This window comes from Euprymna scolopes, chromosome 22, assembly GCF_053919585.1.
Source record: "Euprymna scolopes isolate OS-2025 chromosome 22, ASM5391958v1, whole genome shotgun sequence".
Lineage (NCBI taxonomy): Eukaryota > Metazoa > Mollusca > Cephalopoda > Sepiida > Sepiolidae > Euprymna > Euprymna scolopes.
This window is the reverse complement of record NC_136503.1, coordinates 80,684,651-80,709,284: the sequence shown is the minus strand read 5'-3', so window position 1 is coordinate 80,709,284 and position 24,634 is coordinate 80,684,651. Positions and strand designations below refer to the sequence as shown.

General features: G+C 33.1%; 1 protein-coding gene across 11 annotated transcripts in view; it reads right to left on the bottom strand.

The window, feature by feature from the left end:
• The window catches only part of LOC145243494 (uncharacterized), a 318,659-nt gene that overhangs the window by 24,046 nt on the left and 269,979 nt on the right, over window positions 1-24,634 (bottom strand). For 9 of the 11 annotated variants that reach the window (XM_080106440.1, XM_080106438.1, XM_080106443.1 and 6 more), the window contains one exon: window positions 14,975-17,977. In XM_080106440.1, coding sequence (XP_079962566.1) covers window positions 14,975-17,977 — 3,003 coding nt within the window. Of the gene's footprint in view, window positions 1-7,447; window positions 7,476-14,974; window positions 17,978-24,634 lie in introns of those variants that run through there. The other 2 variants (XM_080106439.1, XM_080106448.1) reach the window with 1 other exon arrangement.

Below are 24,634 nucleotides of genomic sequence, written 5' to 3'. Positions count from 1 at the left end.
ACAAGCAGGAAGCCATTGAGACAGTGCAGAATTGTAGGGTTTTGCAGTTTAAAGCAACAACAAAGCCCTTAATGCAGTAGCAGTTACAACATAAAATTAATTCTATGTATAATATTGAAAGCCCACAGAAAAAAGGTATGAATGGAAATCATTTTAATGCACATTAATATAGTTGGTACAAATAATACATCGTTGGTAAAATGAAACAAAAATGAGTCAAACAGATTTCTGGAAACGAGGCTTTTGTAAGTTTGCTTATTTTTAAACATTTCTTTGAAAGTTTTTCATTTCTTTAACATTCTGAGAGAGAAACGTGTTTGTTTTAATAATTTAAAATGTTACAAATGAGTTAAAAATGAAATTGTGTTCAAACATAAATAAATAGTTCAGGTTTGTTTATTTGTGTTTATCATTGCATCCGCCAAGAAGGTTCATAATTTTAATTTACATTTGTTTTTTTGTTTGTTTGTTAGCAATACTACGTAAATAACTACTGGTAACCAGGGCCGTAAAGTCGGAGTCGAGAAAATCAGGGATTTTAGAAGTCAGAGTCGGATTCGTAAGAATGCTAAGAGTCGAGGTCAGATTTTTGAATCCTCAATAGATAGTATGAAAAGAGTTGATGTCGGAGTCGAATATTTTAAAATTCTAAGAGTCGGTGTCAGAACTGTGGAAATTCTCAGCGTCGGAGTTGGGGTTGGATCTTATATCCTCCGACTCTGCAACCCTGCTGATAATTAATAAATTCTTTAAAATAATGAAATTAGACCCGACTCCCAGGATTCATCTGGATCCGTTAAATAAATTTTTATTCTTTAAAGTTTACATATGTAAGTAAAGTAATTATGTATATAAATTGAAACAAATATCAAACACCGATTTTTGTTCTTTAGTTATAAAAAGCTACTGTCAAGTTGATTTTGGTGGACTTTGGCGGATAAGTTTTTTGTTACGTAATAATGTACTTATTCATTCTTTGTTGTTTTGTATTTATATCAAGATTTGTGGAGTCTTTATTGCTGAGTTAGATTTTTTTTTTTTTTTACGTTCATTTTGTTTCATTTCGCATCTTAATGTTTTGCGTTATCAATCCAGCCTCGGATATCATGTCCATTTGAGAAAAATATAAGGGAGTTAACTCTGCATTCTATAAAATCGACTACAACACCAAGAAGTCAATAAGACAATCAGTTATGCCAGCGCACCTTAACGGAACACATGTAACTTCTTGGGTACGAAAACTCACGAGGACGAAATGGAATTTTTCTGGTAAATAAAAAAAGCACATTCTTCAATATACGGAGAGTATGCATACACACTCTATATATAAGACATAGTTGTGGATATTTATGTATACTCCGATATTTTTGGTATAAATGGGAAATGTATATTTTTATAAATGGGAAACATCAATATATATATATATATATATATATATATATATATATATATATATATATATATGGAGGTAGATGGGTTGTGTCTTGTACTTAGCAGTTCTCAACTTTGACGCCTTCTTCCGGAGTAATCACCTCCTCCGTGCAAACATAATCTCCTTGTTCCAGAACCGATTCTACACCGGAGGCGAGATCCTCTGCACTTGGAATTGCTGACTCCATCACTTGGGCGGCAGCTTCAGCGACATCCTCAGTTTGAGTTGAAGGTTCAATCTGCCTTCCACGCACCGCTATCACATCGAGCAAAGTGTAAAGCGTCGGGTACTTTTCCTGGAGCGATTCACGGTACATGAACAAGGCAGCGACGGCAGCGCCAAGGAGGACGAGCAGGGTGAGAGGAATGAGCCAACGTGGCAGGCCGTTATCCTTGGACCCTTTGTCCTCCGCGCTCCTTTCCTTTGTTTGGGCAGGGCCTGCTGGAGAAGGAGGTGATCTGCGGAGAATTACGAAATTCTATGAGAAAATACTGTCACGCCAACAACATTTTTTAAGATTAGAACTTGAGAAGAAACTGGTGTGAAATGAATTGGGAAATTTTACTACAGGAATTTTAATATGACTTGGTTGGGCAGCATTCATTCTTTCAAACATGTTTCGGTGACAAAGCGCCCCTTTCTGGGGAGCTGGATAACATCTACAAGTAAAACCGACTTTGTGTCTAAATTTGATAAAGCGGTAAAATAAGGGCATTCTGTGTCTATTAATTATTCGTTCTCAAATCTTAACAAACGTCCGCAGCCAAGGTCGTTGTAGATAAAACATTTTCCAAAACGCCATGTTGTGTAAACATTAGTTATGTATTCATTTATTGAGATTCCAATTAACTTTAAGTCATCTATCTGACGAATTTCTAGCCAAATAACAAAGACAAGATATCTTGTCAAAGTTGGATGGAAAAGAATATTTGGATTGGAGGATATATTTGAGTCGAAACCTGAAAAAATTGAAGAACGTTACAGACAACATGGGTTTTGAATTTGTTTATTTACCTTAAACCCTGATTTGCGAACGATCGTTAGAAAAAATAGAATAAAATGAAATAAAAACGATCAACAGATCTGATAGACGCAGAATGTCCATTTTAGTAAACGAAATATGTCTGAAAGAAATACGAATGTGGATACTTCCCAAGGGAGATAATCCTACTGAATGATTTGATAGAAAATTTACACAATTAAAACATAAATATACTTTTACTATTTGGGTAAAATGAAATTTACAAGGTATTTTTAACACGTTTAATTTCAGAATGCTTTTATATTAATTTGAATTAATTATATAATTATTAAGATAACTATATAAAAAATATATTAATTTCATTAAAAATCGAACGTGTTCACACAAGATTGTTAATAAAGTCTTCTAAAATGATGTCTATCTGTTACTGATTATTTACAGTAGGGCACAGCCAACAAGACAGAATAACATATATTTTTGACTATTTTTCTCTGATATTTACTTTGTTTAGGACCGTGTTTTTCATTTAGTTTTTGCCATCTTCACAACGTTTCAGCCGTTCTACTCTTTAGATTTCTTATTAAGTGACTGTTAATTAATTATGACATTGGTCCAGTTCTAAGTGAAACATTCAGACGATACTAACCTAAAATAACATAAAATTAACACTTCTACCCGGACATGGCTGACGGAATAAGAAGACTCTACTTCCATGGATTAAATAAAAGGCCAGTTCAAAATTTCGTGCTGGTTTCCGAGTTAATCTAGAAGATATCCAATGAATGTTGGAGGTTACATCGGCGGAAACATTGTGAATATAACAACGAAAATGAGAATAGTAATTGGAATAATCCAATTATCCAAATTATCAATCCTTATAAAAAAAATCGAAAAAGTCTTAATGCTTTGCTTTCTAATCTATGCTGGATCGACTATAATAATATTGTTTATTGATTAAAACGAATAGATGTTTTCTAGATATATACATCGAATACGTCGACACACTGGTTTTCGTTAATCACAGAAATTAAGAGACGTCGAGCCTGGCCAGTGTGAAATGAGTGACTATTTGTAAATACCAGGCGCTATATGCGGGATAATGACGAAAAAAAAAACAGTTCTGAAAATGCCTCCTACAAGTTCTTCAGTATAACCTGTTCATTTATGAACGTATTTAGACAGTGGAACAATTTTCCCCTAAAATTCTGTCATCAATCATTATTCTTTGAACCATTTATAATCTCCAGCAACATGCTCTCGGAATACTATAAACATGGATATTTTATTACTACCACTTTCTCTGATATACCTGATTTTGGTCTCGACCACCATGGGAACACACTCTCGTGTGAAACCATTTTTTCTTTTTTCATTCCACTCTGTTTCATTATTCTACATCTTACTTTCATGCTAGTATGATTCTTTTCATACTTAGTTTCTTTGAATACTTTACAGGCAAAATTTCTTTCTACATTTTATTAATTCCTCCCCTCTGACGAGAAGGAAAGTATTCCGATATATAAAGTGTTTCTCAACATATTTTATTATATATATATATATATATATATATATATATATATATATATATATATATATATATATATATATATATATGTATATATATATATATATGTATATATATATTGCATCGTTGTGTATTGAGAAGAAATCAATAAAATTCACGAAATAGAAAACAAATCGATTTGTCTTCATGTCGTGAGTCGCTGAGGAATTTTGGATGGATTGTAACGACCTTTTCTGAGCAGTGAAAGGTCAATGAAACCATAATACATATCTGAAATATGTACCGAAAATCTAATTATACTAATTTAACTGTAGTACACAATTTTGTCTGCAAAATTATTTTATCTGTGACAGTATGGAATTTGACTATAATTTGTATTTTCGGTTTGATTGATTCAGGTTTAGGATTCTTTAATTGTCATGTGACGGTGTTCTGTAGATCTGATAAATAGAAAGTAAAGCAATTGAACACCATTTAAAATAGAATGCACCGCATCTTGTGTAATTGTGACTTTTTCGTTGAAATCCACATTACCGTCTATTGATGGCGGTCATATTTTTTTATTCGATTTAATAATTGACCAAAGTATATTATTTCCTTTATAATGGCCATCACAGAACGAAAAATAAATAACGTCTTAAAATATAAAAATCAAATAAATTAATAGTTCCACATTATTTTGTTGAATTTAATGACTAACAATTTTCATAGAAAATAAACTATGAAAACGAACACAGATGTTCTTGGTATGGGCTAATTTTTAACTAATAAACTAATTTTTACGAAACTAATTTTACGAAACTAATTTTTATGAAACTAATTTTATGATTCGCTTTCAATTGCATTCATATGGTTAAATAAAATAAATTTTATAATCCAATTTTTTTAATGAAAGACAGCTAATTGGTAAATGACAACTAATAAAAAAAACATAAAAACAAGTTAAATTTCTGCTATTTACCACGTCCCAATTTATTTCTAATTTAAATATGAATGTATGGATTTGTTTTTCAGATATAGGTAAATAACAATTCATCTTGAAAGGACCCACTAGGTTGTTGTGCCGAATTTCATCATTTTTTTTTTACTTGCGTCAATTTTTTTAAACGGTTGTATTAAATAGAGCATGATGGAAAATGTACTGGTGTTACTAAAAGAGTATAGTGAAAGGATTGAGCTATATACAACATTGCTTCCTCTCCATATGAGTTGCAAGATTATGTATTTTTAATTAAAAATAAAATTAAAAGAAACCTTGGGACAGTTCCTTTTTCTTGTATACATTATGATTATTATTTTACTTACAACATTTAATTCAATCTTTCTATTTTTTATTTACAATATCACCCAAAACGGATGTGTTCTCCTTTATATCAATCTCATGTTTTACTAACTACATCAGCCGCTTGTAATTATGTTATTAAAATAATAGTCTGAACTAATGTTTCTTTTTTGTATTTAAGAAAGAATAAATGATTGATATGCTCAGAATTTCATACAACTAATAATATAACGCAGTTACTTGTTAGTATCATTTGTCGCCCAGCATTATTCAAGCAAAAACCTTTTTTCTGAATTCAAATAAATGAGTTATAAAAGCTCACTTATATAGGAAAACAGAATAGTTTTTTTTGTACAAGAGTGTTATCTGTTTCTAAAAAGGGTTGTTGGCTGTGCATCCCTATGTAAATTTTAATTGGCTATTTGTATATATTAGTGATAGATACCTGGAAACTGGTTTCTCGATTGTTTTCGGAACGGATTCCGAGGGTTTAGTTATAGTCGCAGAAACCTGGTCAGGCGTCGGAGAAGACACTTCCTTCAAGTCACGCCGCCTGCGTCTAGGGACTTTTCGTTCTGGTGCAGCAGATTCTTTCGAAACGATTACTTGTTCCTTGGTGGATTCTTGTATATTCGTTTTGGAAACATACACAGGGGCCGGTTCAGATACAGGCTCAGGTATCGACTTTGATAAAGGCTTGGATACCGGCTCAGCTACTGGCTCGGATATCTGCTCAGGCACCAACTCGGATACCGGCTTATGTAATGGCTTGGATATAGGCTCAGGAACTGGCTCGAATATCGGTTTAGGTACCGACTCGGTTACTGGTTCCGGTATCGCCTCAGATACCGGTTCAGGTACTGGCTCAGATACCGGTTTAGGTTCCGGCTCAGATACCGACTCGGGTACCATCGCCGTCTTTGCTTTCCATTCAGGTACCGGTTTTTGTGCGGGTTTAGTCGCCGGTTTGGGCGCCGGTTTAGGTGCCGGTGTTGGTGCTGTCTTTGGTGGCACACCAGCCTCCGGCTCAAATGCTTTCATATCTGAAGGACTCGGTAGAAAAGACGCAATTTGGGGCCTTCGTCGCCTTTGGCTGGACGAATATAAGGACATACACAGTTATTAAAATATACACATGGAATTGAACAACACAACATCAAGATTCTCTGCATATATATATATATATATATATATATATATATATATATATATATATATATATATATATAAGGTAAATATATTTGATTAACGTTTTCTTCATACTAATTTATCAAAATAATCATTCTTTATTTTACGCTTCTTGTATGTAGTATTAAAATCTTGCACATATATTACATTATATCACATTGTCTTGGTTAATATATGTATGATTTTTGTAAATTATGTAATTTTTGTAAGTTATTAATAATGGTAAATATTGAGAACCTAATTTCTGTCAGAAAGAACATTTTATAAGTATATTCATTATGTTCTATTTGATGGATTTTAGCATAAAAAACTTTAATATTTGCACAGGCGGAAACAATTGTGTATTTCATATATGTATATACATCAAATTTACTATCTCCCCTCTACAATAAGTGACCAATTCAGCATTTTCAAATGTGGTCACTTAATATAGAATGGCGGTAGTATATTTTCTAAATGGCTCAGTCTAGGAATTGCAATGCTCTTATTTGTCATTTTAAATCAAATGATGATGATGATAATAATAATAATAATAATAATAATAATAATAATAATAATAATTACGTGGGCAATTCAATATCATCACACTAAAAGCTTTGATAGTGTTATCAGCATAGAATATACAACAATATTTAATCAGACGATACGTTTCAACATTGAAGGGTTTTGGTTAAAAGCATAAGTTGTTATTGCAATTACACGCGTCACACAAAGCCACCATAAAAAGGAAAAAAATCAAAATGAAAAAAAAAATCATCGCGGGAGGGGAAGGAGGAGAAGAAGGTCCTCTCCATTGTTTTCAATATATGCGCTTATTAGATAATAATAATAATAAAAAAGAAATTATAAGAAACGCTTGCGGTCTTATGGAGAGAAAGCGGCGCGCGGTTGTATAGTTGAGGTAAAATTGGCGTTGAAGCGGCACGGGGTTGTTGTGTTAGGTAATTAAAATGGCGGGTAGCATTGGATGGAGGTTGTGTAGAAACATGTATTAAATTGTGTTGTGAGATAAAATAATAATAAAACAACAACTTACATTTTTCAAAAATGTTGCTATTCGGAGACGCTGAGTATGAATGATGTCATTTGAAACAGAACATTTGTGTTTAAAAAAAATCAAAAGTAAAGACAAAAACAAAAGCCATATTGATTTTTAAAATCTCACTGAAGTTTTTAGATGAATAAAAAAATTAAACAGTTATGGAATATGATATTTTTCAGGGACGTGCAGAAACCTTGCCTTTTTTACTTCTGTTTTAAAAGTGCCCTTTTCAGAGGAATGTATTATAGACGTGTGCCCCACCAAGACACGTTTATTACTATATTATTGCCGTTTTGTTTTTCACTTGAGTACCTGTCCTGAAAAAGTTCTCTGCACGTCACTGATATTTTCTTACCGTCACAGGTACGTATATCATATGGAGTTTATTTTATTATTTTTTAAATATTGGGTGAATTTTGTATTAGCACTAAAAAGGTGCAAACAGATTTAACATGAATATCCACCACCCCAAACCGACCCTATACTTTAAAACAAATATTTATATAAAACAGCAAATGAAAAATGTCGGAAGATTAGAAACGTTTCTGTTTATTGAAGATTCGAGAAAATAAAATGTCCATTAAAAACAATTCAGTTCTGAATTTTGTAGATGAGATATGAATGCTTGTAGCGTTTTGATTGTTCAGACAATAATTCTCATTTTTGGATGTTATTGGCACAACGTTTATATACCAAAAGGAAGAAGGCCTAGCTATGAGATCGCTATTATCGCCAGTGCTAACCAACATATATATGGAGCACTTCGAGGAACTGGCAATAAGATCAGTCCCACAAAAACCAACAATGTGGCTACGATATGTGAATAATACTTTCATACTCTGGCCCCACCATGAGGACGTTCAAGTACTACTGGAACATGTGAACTCAATTCACTCATCCATTCTGCTCACTATGGAAAAGGAACATGGCAACAAACTATCTTTTCTGGATGTATTGATAACCCGCACTGATCAGAGTTTTGTGTCATTCGTATATCGAAAGCTAATCTTCACAGGACAGTACCTTAAGTTTAACTCGCACCATTCATTTGCTGTAAAGAAAGACGTAGTCCAATGCCTACAATAGGACAATATGTAATAACAACATTGCATATCAAAAGAGATGGCCAATCTAAGAATAATCCTCCACTGAAATAAATACCCAGAGAGCATGACATCAGCTCCAGAAAATCTAGCCCAAACACCAAAAACATAAAATTCACATAAAACCCACCACAGTCTGCATACCATACTCGAAAAGCCTACCCGAAAAATTAAAAAAAAAAATGCAGTCGGTATGATATTAGGACAGTAGTCAGGAGCAACTCAACTCTCCGAAAACATCTTGTACGAGTAAAACCCCCGACCGAAACGAAAAACTCATGACAAAAAACTGCGTTTATGAGATGTAATGTAAATGTGGAAAACTCTACAAAGGGAACCAAGCCGCCTCCTCAAAGTAAAACTAGAAGAACAGCGAAAAGCTATCATAGAAATTGAAAAATTAGCCCTACCAGACCATATATGTAGAGAAAAAAAGGCACCCATTCCCCAATATGGGATGATGTTAAAATACTAGATATTGAAGAAAGATGGAGGGTTTGAAAACTTAGGAAAAACGAAAACACACGTAAGATTTCTATCCACGGTTTTGTAAAATACTTTTTCACTAATAGTGACAATTAACAGAAGGATTCAGTTAAAAATTGAAATATAGGAAAGTCTTAAAAAGTACCCTAGTGACCCCTGAAAATTGACCTTTTTTATATAATTTTCGGACACACCCTCAAACCCAAAGTCCGATTTCTTGCTATACAGAGCTAACTCTTTTTTCCTTAGATGAAGAAAAAAAAAACATGGAGTTTACGCCTGATAACGGTCGGAGAGTTCATCGATCAAAACTTTGTGCCAATAACGCCCAAGATGAGAAGAATTGTCCGTACAATCAATACAAAACAAATCAGTTTCCTCATTTTTTACTGTTTTTTTTCACGACATTTTTCACGACGTTTTATTTGTCAAAAAAAAAAAAAAAATAAAATAAAATAAAAATACGAATAAAAAATTTAATTGTAAAAATGCAAATAACATCGTCGCCATATTTGATGAACACGTCTTATGTTAACGGTTCGTTAACGATACTTTATCACGCACACACACACACACACATACACACACGCACACATCCAAAGTACATAGAAAGCGTTATGTAAGAGTGTGTTCATGAAATATGATTAATTTATACATATAAATGCATTTATATTTACATATATAATTATTGCATTTATGCATATATAAAATATATATATAAATGTGTCATATATGTAAAATATATATGTAATATATATATGTAATATATATATATATATATATATATATATATATATATATATATATATGCGCCTATATATATGCATAAATACAAGATATATATACACACATTTGTATATATATATTTGTATATTGTAGATATATACACATTTGTATGTATATATATATATACACATGGATTTGTATATATATACACATTTGTATATATATATGTATATATATATGTATATATATATGTATATATATATGTATATATATATGTATATATATATGTATATATATGTATATATATGTATATATATATATGTATATATATGTATGTATATATATATATATATATATATATATATATATATATATATATATATATATATATATATACGAACCAGTATATGTAAATAAAAATAGATGAATAAGATAAGTTTAACTTCGTAATTAATTTTCAATATTTATTTCATAGTTTTATAAAAAATGATTTTATGTTTCTATTAGCACTGATGAGCTAAAATATTACGACCAGTCATTTGTCCTCGCTGGATTGTCTGCCACTGTCTCACAACAAGTGCATTGTTTGAATGAGAAACAAGCGAATAATTATGAACACTTCTAACATTTGAATGTTGAACACATACAAATGGGGTAAATAAGGCAGTTTTGATGAAAGCTATATTGAAGACTAAGAGATTAATAGAATATTGAAAGCAAGTGCGTTGTTCATTACAAAAAGATTTTAGCAGTAGCAAAAACATAAGCATATTCTTAAAGTATACTATACTACTAGCAAGTCGTCACGGGATTTGCAACAAACTCTAGTCACGTAACACCGTAAATAGAGAAGCACAAGCAATCAAAATACACCGGTCTTCTCCATTTTCATTATTCAAGGGTACACCTTGAACCTGCTCTCAGCCTGCTAAGCCAGTAAGATATCCAATAAAACTCACTGATGTCCTGAATATAGTCTTTGAAAATTTGCTGGTTGAAAAAGATTTTTATGAACTTTTAAATTTGAATCTTCATAGTTTATCAAATGTTAAATTATGTATTTATTAGATAAAGTTTACATATATTTTATAATCTCATTTTTAATATCCATTGTTTGTTTGCTGAAAAATACTTTATTTGTCGTATTGAAAATCCAGTATGATGCGTGAAAGATAAAGAGAAAAACTTTTTTTGCTTTTGTTTTTCTTAAATTAAAATTATTTTTTGTTTGTTTGCTTTAGGCGAGATAACTATAATAAAAGTAGACAGCAATGTATTTGAATTTATTTTCCGATTAAATTTATATTGTTGTTACGTTTTTTTATTTATTAAAAAGTAATAGTCAAAATAGACGAGATTGTCCAAGAAAAAAAAATAAAATAAAATAATTTTATCAACAGATATTGCAGTTTATTAAACAGTTTAATGGTAAAATCGAACTCAGATGTATTAAGCAGAACTCATTTGTATGCACAGGGCAATACTTAAATCATAAATCTGCAACAATTTAATTGAAGCTTAATAACGAGGACAATAAACACGGGTACTGTTACTACTGCTACTACACTACTAATACTACTACTAATGATAATATCGTCTGAATAAATAATATTACTTTGGAGTCAAGTGAGGTGGAAATGACGGTTTGTGATAGAATAGTAATCCAAGTAGTGATCGCCGGAAGTAGAAACGATGAGATGGACTCAGGGGCGTGCGGGGCCTCACTTCTTTTAAAACGGTCGTACTATTTTAACTCAACGGTGTGCTTATGTATATATTTACTCAAACAATTGATAATTTATAATTTAAAAATCAAATTCAGATGTTGATAATAAACAACCATTGCTAGAATATTGATCATTGACGATTTCAATTTGCTCAATTAATTTAGAGCGTAATATTTACAAAGAATGCCATTCTATAAGTTGAAATCTATAGACCTATGTGACCGAAATTGCTTATTAAAACCTCAATGTATAAATAACGATTAACAAACGAAGCATATTCAATATTCGAAAACGAAGTAACGTATTTAATTTCTTCTCTGATCATTTCGAGTATTCACAAGATAGGCATTTTTGTACAATCCTGATTGTTTGCATTCTTTAAATTTACCACTCTGAGACGCTTCGTTCGTCAATAATTTGCCGTTTTCCGATAAGTTTAACTTTTTTGTGAAGTGCAATATGTCCAGCTCTGTTTTTTTTTATTATGTTCTAAATGCATTATTTATTTTTATTATGCTCTAAATCACTATTTATTTTATCAACTAGTTATTATTTTTATTATGCTCTAAATCACTATTTATTTTGTCAACTAGTTATTATTTTCAAAATGTAAAACAATGCTTTATTGCTAGTTTATTTCGGTATTGTGTTTCAGATTTTAAATTAAAACGTAAACTGAGGAAAAGATATTGTTCTTTAATGAATGTAAATGATTTCATTTGAAAAAAATTCACTTAACAAAAATAATGTAAGAAATGTTAATGAAACAGATTTGGTATAGTTACAAATAAAACAAATAAACTTAAATTTTTATTTTATCCTTCAATTCTTCATTTTTCTATCTATCTATCTATCTATCTATCTATCTATCTATCTATCTATCTATCTATGAGTGTGTGTGTCTATATACGTGTGTGTGATGCCTATTCTGGGAATACTCGAGATAATAACAATAGAATTGATTTCAAGTCTGTAACTTCTGTAACTTCTCAAATAAATAAAATCAATATCTTAATTTCACTTGACCAAATAAAAGCTGGATAATTAAGCAAATAAAATCTGCTTTGTTTTTAACGGATAATAAAAAAGTGAAAACGAAAATTTTAAATAAACAGAATTATGTTCGCCGGAAAACAATTTGAATACAAAAAAGATGTTATACCGAGAAAGGCTACAAAATATCCATATTTTAATTTAAAGAGATTAGAAAATCAAAAGAATATTATGAAATATTTTATTAAATTATTAATATTATTTTTTTCTAAGACATTCGGCGTAATACCCCTTTTTCAAAGAAGGTTATTTATTTTTCTTTTTTTCTCTTTATCTTCACGACCCTTAAGGTTAATCCAACCAGTAAAATGAAGATAACAAAAGGAAAAGAAATCTAAATAACTAACAGTCTTATTTGAAAAAATAGTGTATTACACCGAGAGTATCAGAAAAATGATTTTAATCATTTAATAAAACATTTCATATCATTTTCTGATTTTCTAATATTTTCAAATTAACATTACGAAATGTATTAAAAAATCTGAGAGCAACTCCTACTTGTCTACATTTTCCTGTGCTTCAAAATACTTGGAGAAAACAACAACACAGTCATGATAATAAGGAAACGACCTAACAAAAACGAAAACAAAACCGAAACAGCACAAACGAAAAACAAGCTGAATCTTTGAAGCAAGAAGCGACAAAATGTCTGTCACGTACCTTTTCGGCGATCTAGCTAAGGAAGCGTTGGTGTTCAGTCGAGTGGAATCCACTCTTAGCAACAATTCGAAACGACTTTTTAAACTGCGACAAATTGCTTTTGAGAGAGAGATTAAGCTTACAATTACTGAAATGTGAAGACATCAACGTATAAAACAGTTTAAATAAACTTCCAAATAAACCTTCCATTATTAAATGACTCACATAGGTCGACATAGATTGACAGAAAATGGTCAACTATTCAAAATTCTGTTTTAAAAAGCACAACATGAAAAACCAATCAAATTGTTTCGTTATAAATACACCGTCAAACAACAGGATGAAAACTTGTCAGTCTATAAATAGTTACCAATGTATGGACGAAGCAACATAATCTTCCTGTAGTTTTATTACAAGAATTGAGCAGACATTCTTCTTTTAACAGAATGGTTTATATGCCTTTATAAAAATGATTTTATAAATCCTGACTAATTACAAGAATGATGTAGCACAACTACTGTTCTCATCTTGGATATACAGCTAATGTAACCACTGGCCGTCTTTAGGTGTAATCTGTTAAACTCGGGAATTTTTCTACCCAACTCGTGAATTTGTACGCATTCCATTTTATGTGTAGAGGTAGCTTGCTCTAGTCGCGTCATGACTGGTTAGAAGTAATCCGGTTATTGCTGACAGAACAAGAGCAAGCGAGCCAGTGGATTAACTAAAGAGTTTCGTTCGAAATTCACAAGGAATTTACTAATTCGATACAAAGACTCCCGGGTTTGACAAGAGATACCCGAAGAAGGTCGAAGATTACATTGGCCAAAAACTTGTAAGAATAACATCCAAGATAAAGACAAGAATTCGAATAATCGAAAAATCGTAATAATCAATCCTCATCTAAAAATTCCGAAACAAAATAAGCTTTCAAATAAAATAAAGCTAACAACAGCATTGTCTTTTGCAATAAGGAAATGAAATGCATTGTTAAAAATCTAATTTTACAATTATATGAAAAAGAAAGCAGATTATTACTTTACACCTAGAAAAAACGGATAAGAAATGTAAGGTCTTCATCATCAAAAAGACATTAGAAAACAAGTTTCGTCCAATCAAACAATGAGGCCGAACAGAAACTGGCATTTTCATGAAAATAATCATATTTGATCATTCACGAAACTATAACTATTAAAACACATGAAACAACATCCTGAATTTTCTAAATATTTATGCACATTTAAACGAATAGAATGGCAATTCTTGTAATGTATATATATCGGACTGAAGCCGTATGTTTAACAAAATCCATTATGCGAATATCTGATTTAATAGATATATTAGACCTTATCACTGTAATTAATAAATTTTTCTTCAAAATATTATATATATATATATATATATATATATATATATATATATATATATATATATATATATATATAAAGTGATTTTTAGTGGCGTCGAATTTTAAATTGAAGACTCTATTTTAGTTAGTTCCAAATTTGGCAAGTATCTGTTATAAATTGCACAAATTAATCTTTGGAATAAACCACATATTTGTATAATAAAAAATATTTTTCCGTGATTTATTTTAAGTTAAAGTTCGACGCCTCTAAAATACTATATATATATATATATGTATATATATATATATGTATATATATATATATATATATATATATATATATATATATATATATATATATATATATATATATATATATATATACAGTGCCGGTATATATTATGCATTAATGTATACTAATATTATGTTGATAGTTAATACCTGGAATCGCTCTCCTCAACATTGGAAGTTAACTGAGTGGTCGTGCCCTCCGGAAGGGTCTCCACAATTGTAGCAGAATCTGTTTCATTATCAGCAGCAGGTGCGGCAGTTTCCGGTGACGTCTGTAAATTGGAGGCCTCTGGCTCAACAACAACGCACTCTACATCGGCTTGTAACTCAATACAGGCTTCCAGCTCCGGCTCGGGAATTGATATCGGTTCAAGTTCTGTCACACTAAAAGATTCACTAATGGATTCAGATTGGGACTCGGGCTGGGGACCAGAATCTGTTTGCTCGATAACTAACACGTGTTCTGATTCCGTTTGGGAATCTGCAGTTTCCGTTTCCACTTGCAGTGTTAAAGCAGCTTCTGCATTCGACTCTGAAACAGAAACCTGTTCTGCAAGTGTCACAGAAATTGATTCTGCATCGGGCAGAGAAACAGCTTCTCCTGAGGTAGATATTGAAACAGTTTCTGATTCTGATACAGTAATGGTTTCTGATTCTGATACAGTAACGGTTTCCGATTCTGATACAGTAACAGTTTCTGATTCTGATGCAGTAACAGTTTCCGATTCTGATACAGTAACGGTTTCTGTTGTTGATCCAGAAACTTGTTCTGCTTCTGACACAGAAACTTGTTCTGCTTCTGGCACATATACCTGTTCTGCTTCTGGCACAGACACCTGTTCTACTTCTGGCACAGACACCTGTTCTGCTTCTGGCACAGACACCTGTTCTACTTCTGGCACAGACACTTGTTCTGCTTCTGACACAGAAACTTGTTCTGCTTCTGGCACTGACACTTGTTCTGCTTCTGGCACAGACACGTGTTCTGTTTCTGGTACAGGAACATGTTCCGCTTCTGTGATTGGCACAGATTCCAGTTCTGCTACAGGGATGGGTTCTGCTTCTGGTGCAGACGCGGATTCTGGTTCTACTACTGATGCGGGTTCTGGTTCTGATACAGAAACGGATTCTGCCTCTGGTTTTGACACAGGGACAAGTTCTGTTTCCGTTTTAGGTACAATAGCAGCTACTGGTTCTGATTCAGAGACCGATTCTGTTACAGGAACTGATTCTTTTTCAGTTTCTTGTTCAGGAACCACTTCTTGTATGGGGGTTGATTCCATTTCTACCTCTGATGCTGAAATCGGTCCAGATTTCAATTCATGTTCAGGAGCAGATTCTGCTTCTGGTTTTGGTACAGAATCCGGTTCAGCTTTTTCTTCTTGTACAGAAACAGTTTTAGTTTCTGTACTTGATGGTTCCACTTTTTCTTCTGGGGTTGGATGAGATTCAACTTCCTGTTCTGCGACAGAGGTGGATTCAGATTTTGGTTCTGGTTCAGAAACAGTTTCAGATTGAGGAACGGTTACTGGTTCTGGTTCAGAAGCTGGTTCAGGAACAGAAACAGGCTCTGGCTCCAAATCTGGTTTTACCTCAGAAACCATTTCTATTACAGAAACTGGTTTGGGCTCAGAAACTGATTCTGGTTCAGCCAATGGCTCAGATTGAGACGTCTGCTCAGGTTTAGACATCGGCTCAGGTTGAGACACTGGTTCTGGTTGAGAAACCGGCTTTGGCTGAGAAACCGGCTCTGGCTGAGAAACCGGCTCGGGTTCATAAACCGGTTTTCGTTGATAAACTGGTTCTGATAAAATAACAGGTTCTGGTTCAGAAACCCGTTTTGGCACAAAAAAGACTTCTGACCCAGGAATTGTTTCTGGTGCTGAAACTGGTTTTCGTGCAGGTATTGCTTGAGCTGAAAATATCAGTTTTGGTGCAGAAACTGGTTTGGTTTCAGAAGTTTTTGCTTTAGGTTTTGGTGCAATATAATATTCTGGTTCTAGTTCGGATGCAGATACATATTCGTCTTCTGCATCTTGATCTGTTTCCTGTTCTGCTTGCGTGTAAGACACTGGAGTTTGATAGGTAGCAACTGGTGGGCTTACATGTCCAAATTTAAAAGTTTTCGTTGGAGAACTGACATGGGCAGGGGATAAGACAGTTGCTGAGCGGACAGGGACAGGCGCAGGAGTTTGTGACTGCGCATAATAATTAGGTTGAGAACCAGGAGCGCTTACATGGGAATATCCTGTAATTTGTGGTGGTGGCATTGCCTGGTGTACAGGTTGAACAGGTGGGACAGGCGCAACAGGTGCAGGTGCTTGTGGGGTGACACGAGCATATGTAGGAGTTGTGTATGCTGGGATGGTACGTGAGACTCTAGGGCTCATAGGAGCGACAGCAGGTGAAAATGAACCACCACCTCCCAGTTTTTCCTTAGCCGCATAAGAACCACGTGGAAAAGTTTTGGAACATTGTAATGCTGATGTAAGTTCTTGAAAGACTCGATCACGGTCTGCGTCAGGCGTTCTTACATTGCTTGGCGCAGGTTCAGGTTCTTTTGCTAGCTTTAGAGATGGTGGTGGTACGGCGGTTACTGACCCCCAAGGCCGATAAGCAGGCTCGGGTTCTGGTTCTGGTGCCGGGGGTGCTTCACGTCTTGGTGCTGGGGCAGGGTGCGGGACTTTTGATTTCAAGAAATTAAATTTGGGGGATTCTACAGGGGACCATTGCTTGTTTACGAAACCAGAAGGATGAACCTGAGCTTTTGGTTGGGGAGAGAAAGGTCTTTGGGGAGATAAAGGTCTTGGTGGTTGGGGAGAGAAGGATCTTGGTGGTTGGGCATAGTTGGGTCTTGGTAGTGGGGGTTGGAATTCTGTCTGGGATAATACGGGGATATTTACTGGTGGTGGCATAACTTGAAGCACTTTTGGAATGGGTATTTCCTTAGGCTTAAACGAAACTGGAGTAAAAGGGAGATTACGGGTGGTTGGCCCGGAGCCCTTTGATGGTATAGGCTGAACGGTTGGTGGCTTTGCTACGGGTGCCGACTGACGTGAGTTACTTCGAAAATGACTGGCCTCAACTGGGGCAAAATTCATGGCCGGCTGTGATTCCTCATTAGCCGTCTCTTGAACATGGCTCAACCACTTGCTACAAAGGGGATATGAAACATACAGGCACAAATCAAAGCAAATTAATTAAGGTTTATTTATAGTCGGTTAAATTCAGAATGGCTTTAAAAAAATCGACGGTTTTTGTGATTTTGGGAGATTTATTTGGAAAAATTATGAATACTTAAAACATGGCAATTAAACGGTATATATATATATATATATATATATATATATATATATATATATATATATATGTGTGTGTGTGTGTGTGTGTGTGTGTGTGTGTGTGTGTGTGTGTATGTGTGTGTGTGTGTGTGCGCGCATGTGTGCATGCGAGCGTGATAAGTATATTTAAGTTTGCGGTTTTGTGCAGTTATTTATATGAATATATATATATATATATATATATATATATATATATATATATATATATATATATATATACTTTAGTCTTAGGGAAGGAAATATAAACGTTTCTGTCTTGCTTATTTGCCACACACACACACACACACACACACACACACACACACACACACACACACACACACACACACACACACACACACAAACATATATATATATGTATGTATATATGTATGTGTGTGTATGTTTGTACATATATACATATGCATATATATCCATAATCATTACTATAATAACTTTTTAAAAATATCTACAGGCACTAGTGTTTCATCCTTTCGAGAATAATCAGTGCAAAGTGTCACGATTACATGTATATATACATATATATATATATATATATATATATATATATATATATATATATATATGATTGAATTTAAAGCATTAAATTTAATTACACACAAAATGGAATGTTTTGTATATGGAAAAGCATGTAAACACATTAATTAAAAAATAACATGGGCGCACCTGTATAGCTAACCGATATTTTGTTTTGATCGAACGATCAAAATTGATCTTGTTTGACACTATCGAAATATCGAATAGCTTTAGAGATATCTCAGTGTTATTATATTTATTAATTTGTTCTTCCTTATCCTCTATTCCATATGATAAACATTCCACACACACACACACACACACACACACACACACACACACACACACACACACACACACATATATATATTCTATAACTCATCCACGTACACACATAAAGCGTCTTCTTTAAATCAATGTTTTCGAAATATGTAAGCCGTGTCCAATAGTTAAAAAAAGAAGAAAAAATATATCCTATGGAATGTATGAAATGACTTATCCAGGGTTCGTTTCCAGCTCGATCTTGAGATCTAACTATCATCTTAACAAGCATCATCATAATAATATATTTTTCTGCCTCTTAGATAGCACATATGTCATTGTTACAACATTGCAAACACTTTTGTAGATCATCATAACGTGGCCGCCTTTGGTTTTTAAGTTATTTTTATAATTTCAAATGTAAAAAATAAAAAAAAATCCAAATTAAAAATGTAGAAATAAATATGGAAAAAAAGATGGACCGAAATAAGGGAAACTCGTTTGTTATTGCTAAAAACATTATGGCATATAAAAAAAATGATTCCAGATACTTCACAGAACTGTTACTAGCATCTACATTCATCATTTAAATTAGTGATTCAATTTTTTTTTTAAATATGGAGAGACATTTTATACTTTAATACATTAATAGAAAGGTATTTTGATGTTGTTTAACAGGGTATGGAATGATTATACTATTGCTATTGCAACATTATCACGAGATTGGACAGAAACGGTCAGTTGGGCACTGGGTATATTTGATTGCAATAACGTTATATATCATCCAATTATTGATCTGTGTTAGGAAAGTGATTCTATGTTTTTAGTTGCAACTATAAACAATTATTACATCTGCCCGTTATACAAATCATTCGATTTTACTAAGATTTATTCGAAAGTTTGAATAAAGAAATTAAAAAAAAGAAAAGATATAAAACAAATAATTCAGGAGCCATAATATCGAATAGGCGTGATGGTTTCCATCTGAGCATATAAGGCCAGAGAGCTTTTGTAGCTAATATCATAACAAGCGTTAGCTCTCTGTTTAATCGTTTCAGGACAAGTAAAATTAATTTCTCGAACAGAACAGTTTTATCGTCTTACGAAGATTAAAATCGAGGTATAATGATGCAATACTTAATGTCTAGAACCCTTATTTCGATTTTGATCAAAATTACATGATTTTGATTCCAGAAATTCTCTAAAATGCCTTAACAAGGAATTGAAATTCAAGGAATCTTGATTATTTGCTGGAAATTCAATGCAAATCTGAAACATTTGAATTTTAAAATGTGAGATGATGGCCATATTGTGTCCCCCCAAATCTCTTTAAAATACTTGAAAGAAACTGAAATTTAAGAAATATTTAATATTTTTAGTCTAATACATATTGTTAGAATTTCATAAAAATCTGAATCCACATTTTCACTTCCATTAACTAAATTAAACCAAATATAGCCAACACTACGATCCCTTACGCCCAGCAGCTATGTTTAAAATTTTCTAATGATATTTTAATTAGTTTAAGAGTGAATCCTGTACATACAAATATATAAACATAAACATATGCAGATACCTAATTTTATATAAATAGAGATAGCAAGTCATCTAGTCATTTGCATGTAAGACTAAAGGAGATAATCCAATGCATATTGAAGTGAAAAATTACAACAGCAGCCAACTGAATTATTATTATTATTATTATTATTATTATTATTATTATTATTATTTTGTTTAATGTAATAATAATAATAATAATAATAATAATAATAATAATTGAGACCTTGCCGCTCAAATTCCAATGGCGTCTAATTCCATTGCGATCAGTCAGCAATGGTGAGAGGCTGTTGTGATAATGTAAACTTATTTGCAAATGTTATCGAAAACAGCGGAGAGTACTGGAATCTTAGGAGACTTTTTATTACTCAGCTTCCAGGAAACACCATAGGTTGTCTCCAAGGAGAGATCTTTGATGGTCTGTGTGAAAGCTCCTTGTAGTAGTAGTAGTAGTAGTAGTAATAATAATAATAATAATAATAATAATAATAATAATAATAATAAAAAAAAAAAAAAAAAAAAAAAGACGGAAACGTTTTTTTACGTAAATTCAATGATAAACGTTGTAGGTAAGTTGGTTTTGTTTCAAAATATTCACAAACATGGGTAAGTAAAGTAAATACTCTATTAAGATGTGTATGCGTAATGCGTGACAGAAAACTGTTTACTTATGCTTTATCGCGTATCTAGCTGTTCACTAAGCAATATGATACCCATCACTATCAGTACTTAAACTATTACTATTGTTTGTAAAATACATTTTTGTTTAAATTAACCTTAATTATAAAAACTTTAATTCGTCAATGAGCAATAGTGTAGTATTCGATTATACGTTGGGTGTTCATATCAGCTGAAGTTCACCTTGGCATCGTTTTGGCATTTAGGTGTCTGACCGACATAACTCCAGCTTCCTTTCTTGTCGAATAATGTATGGTTCAGATCAGACCAAGGAGGTTCATCCTTACAGGCATTTTCCTATGTTTCAGAAGGGGCTTAATTGTCAGTTGCCTGAAGCACCCCTACTGAAGAATATCTATGGGTTTATTCTCTCCTATTTTTACACTGAGAGGAGCTGGCATTACCCTGGTCAAACGACTTTATATTACATTGCGTTAAACGAGGACAACTCATAAATGCTGCCAATTACATTCGTTCAAAACGATTAGAAAAATCAGCAAATTCTTCATAAGGAGCAACACTTAAAGAAGGTGGGAGCGTTAATCACTCCATCATTCTCTACCGGACAATAGGAACGCATGCTGCTAAACTATCCGTCAAATCTAAAATCACTGAGTTTAAAATTAATGGCAAAAATTGAATTATGAAAATAAAGTGGACGGAATAAGAGACATAGAGATTGCAGATGCATATTGTGAAAAAAATAAGGAAAAAGTGGGTAACTGCCACATTTAGAAGACTAGTCAAATCTGTCAAATTATATTCTTTTTTCTATCCCATATTTACAAACAATCTATATAATGAGAGAGAGAGAGAGAGAGAGAGAGAGAGAGAGAGAGAGAGAGAGAGAGAGAATAGGGGTTCTTTTCGTATCGATTAGTTTCATTTCATTGAGTTCAAATAATGAATAAGAATCAAATTGCGAATCGATAGCGACCGTTCGAAGCCTGCTAGTATAGAATAACAGCCTAAAAGAACTACCCTTTCCACAATTCAAATAAAATTGAATATGATTCATTTTTTCTCATTCTCAAATTCGTAATACATTATTTCTTAACCCACTTCTTTCCCAACTCTCCGGTTGCTCTAAAAGAGCCCTATTTACTTGTCTCTCCACGAGTGCAGAGTTAGACACAAGGTAGGTTTTTAATGTGGAAAAAATTCCAGCTCCCTTTAAAAGGAGCAGTTTGGATTAAGACAAAAATACAAATGACCTCAATCCAGAAGGATTTCCCCACTGACAGAAGACAAGACAGATACTAAACCCTTAATTGTATCTAAAATGGGGACCGATCAGCATTCACACTCAGTCCAATTCTTGAGCGTTTATTCATTGCAGTAGTATTTATACCTTAGCGTAATTCTAGCAGAGAGGGTCCACCTCGTTGGTGAGCTAACCTTCTTTTTGTCACACACGAAACACACACACACACACACACACACACACACACACACACACACACACACACACACACACACACACGAAACATACACACATACACACATTTCAATTCCTACAGCTATTAAAAACTAGAAAAAATGGAGCTATTAAACCTGCAATAGTGATATGGGACAAGAAGGAGAAAGAGGACACCTTAGTAGAAGTTAGTGTCCCCAATGATGCTGTGTTAAATAGAGCTGAAAGGGAAAAGATAATGAAATACCAAAGTCTTATGCACGAAGTGAAAATAAACTGAAATCTTAGGAATTTCTCTATCATTCCAGCAATTATAGGAGCAACCGAACTCATGGAAAAGAATGTCAAATACTACTTGGCAAATATACGCGGTTAACAAAGATACAAGCAATTACACTTAAAGGGGCGGTCAGAATCTTAAAAGAAGTTCACTCGGTTGGAATGTGTTAGAAAGCGGGCGAATTTCTAGCATTCGATAAAGTACTCCATCCCCAGCTAGAAAAAATAAGAAAATGTATATGTTTGTAATGAAGATGTGGTATTTTTAACATGATAAGCTGTCTTAATAAATGCATAGTTTACTATCAGACGTTGAGATTAAGAATAGATCACACAATGCATGCAAGCAGACCGGATATGGGTCTAAACCGTTCAATGTGTAGTTTTTTTTCACTTCCGGTTGAGGAACTAAAGTGGGTCTAGAGTGCCAGAACTAACTAACCAGAACTAAAGAAAGACAATTATGAGACACAAGTTAACACTAGGGACATTAGTAATTGCAGTTCTATGAATGGTATAAAAAAGAATTGGTAAAATAATTGGAAAGGAACACATCAAGTCCAATGAAATATCAACTTCCCTTTGGGTGACTCTAAAAAATTGTGTATGGATACGAGGAATAATCTTAGATTTCATTGAACGATTTATTAGAACGATTGGATTTCCAATCTGGAAAGTTTGTTATGATGAAATATAAGACGAAGCAAATATTCGGATTATCAAAAAGTAAAATGAGTTACTTCTATTCCGTTTGGTGTAAAATGTATGGCCGGTAAAACATGCAATAGGAAAGGGCATTACACGATGGAGGAATAATGCAGGGGACCAGAAGCGGACAATGTAACTGGGGTATTACCATTACTCAGCTCCAGGGGATGGGGTGCAGCCCAGAAGAAGGGAGAGTCAACCCAAAGTGGCGATGTAGCCCAGAATAAGGGGGGGGGCAGGTATATTTTCTAAAATAAAAAGATAGATATTTTTGTAGCGGTAGTTGTCTTCTCTTCTCTGGAGAAGAACTTAAAACAAAACATGCTAACCTAAAAATTGATTTTATGCCGGAGTTTATATACTGACTATTAGCTGTTTAATCCTCTTTTCAGAACAAATACATGAACAGTATTTTCATTTGCAACTTCGATGTCGTCTGTAATTCTTCGAGATTACAGCCTATCGTTATAAAGATAAAGCATAATAATGTATGGTTCTGCTAGATAAGGGGTTTAGTAATTTTGTGATCATTCTGAACCAAATCCCATAAGATTAAATAAAATATAGTTTATATAAAAAATGTTTCCTTTTTCATGTATGCTATTTTTCGGAGAGAGAGAGAGAGAGAGAGAGAGAGAGAGAGAGAGAGAGAGAGAGGAGAAAAAATGCTATTCGTACCACCCACATCCGAACCCACGATAGGAAGACAGCGGCGAACAAAAATTTCAAGGGAGAAATAAAAAAAAGTTGGAAGTGTTTTGTTTAGGAATTTTTAAGGTAGGAAAATAGGAAAAGCTTATACAAATTTCAACACTTTGGACACGGCATACACATTTGAAACTATAATGATGCGTTTTGCGTATTATATGTGAAATTATTTCTTGTAGGCATGATTCGTGTGTACTGGAAAGATGTAGACATTTTAGCATGAAGGAATATATATAACATGACATAATCCTAGAATAATATATAATTTATATAACATATCATGTTATCTATCCATCTATCTATCTATCTATCTATCTATCTATCTATCTATCTATCTTTATATAT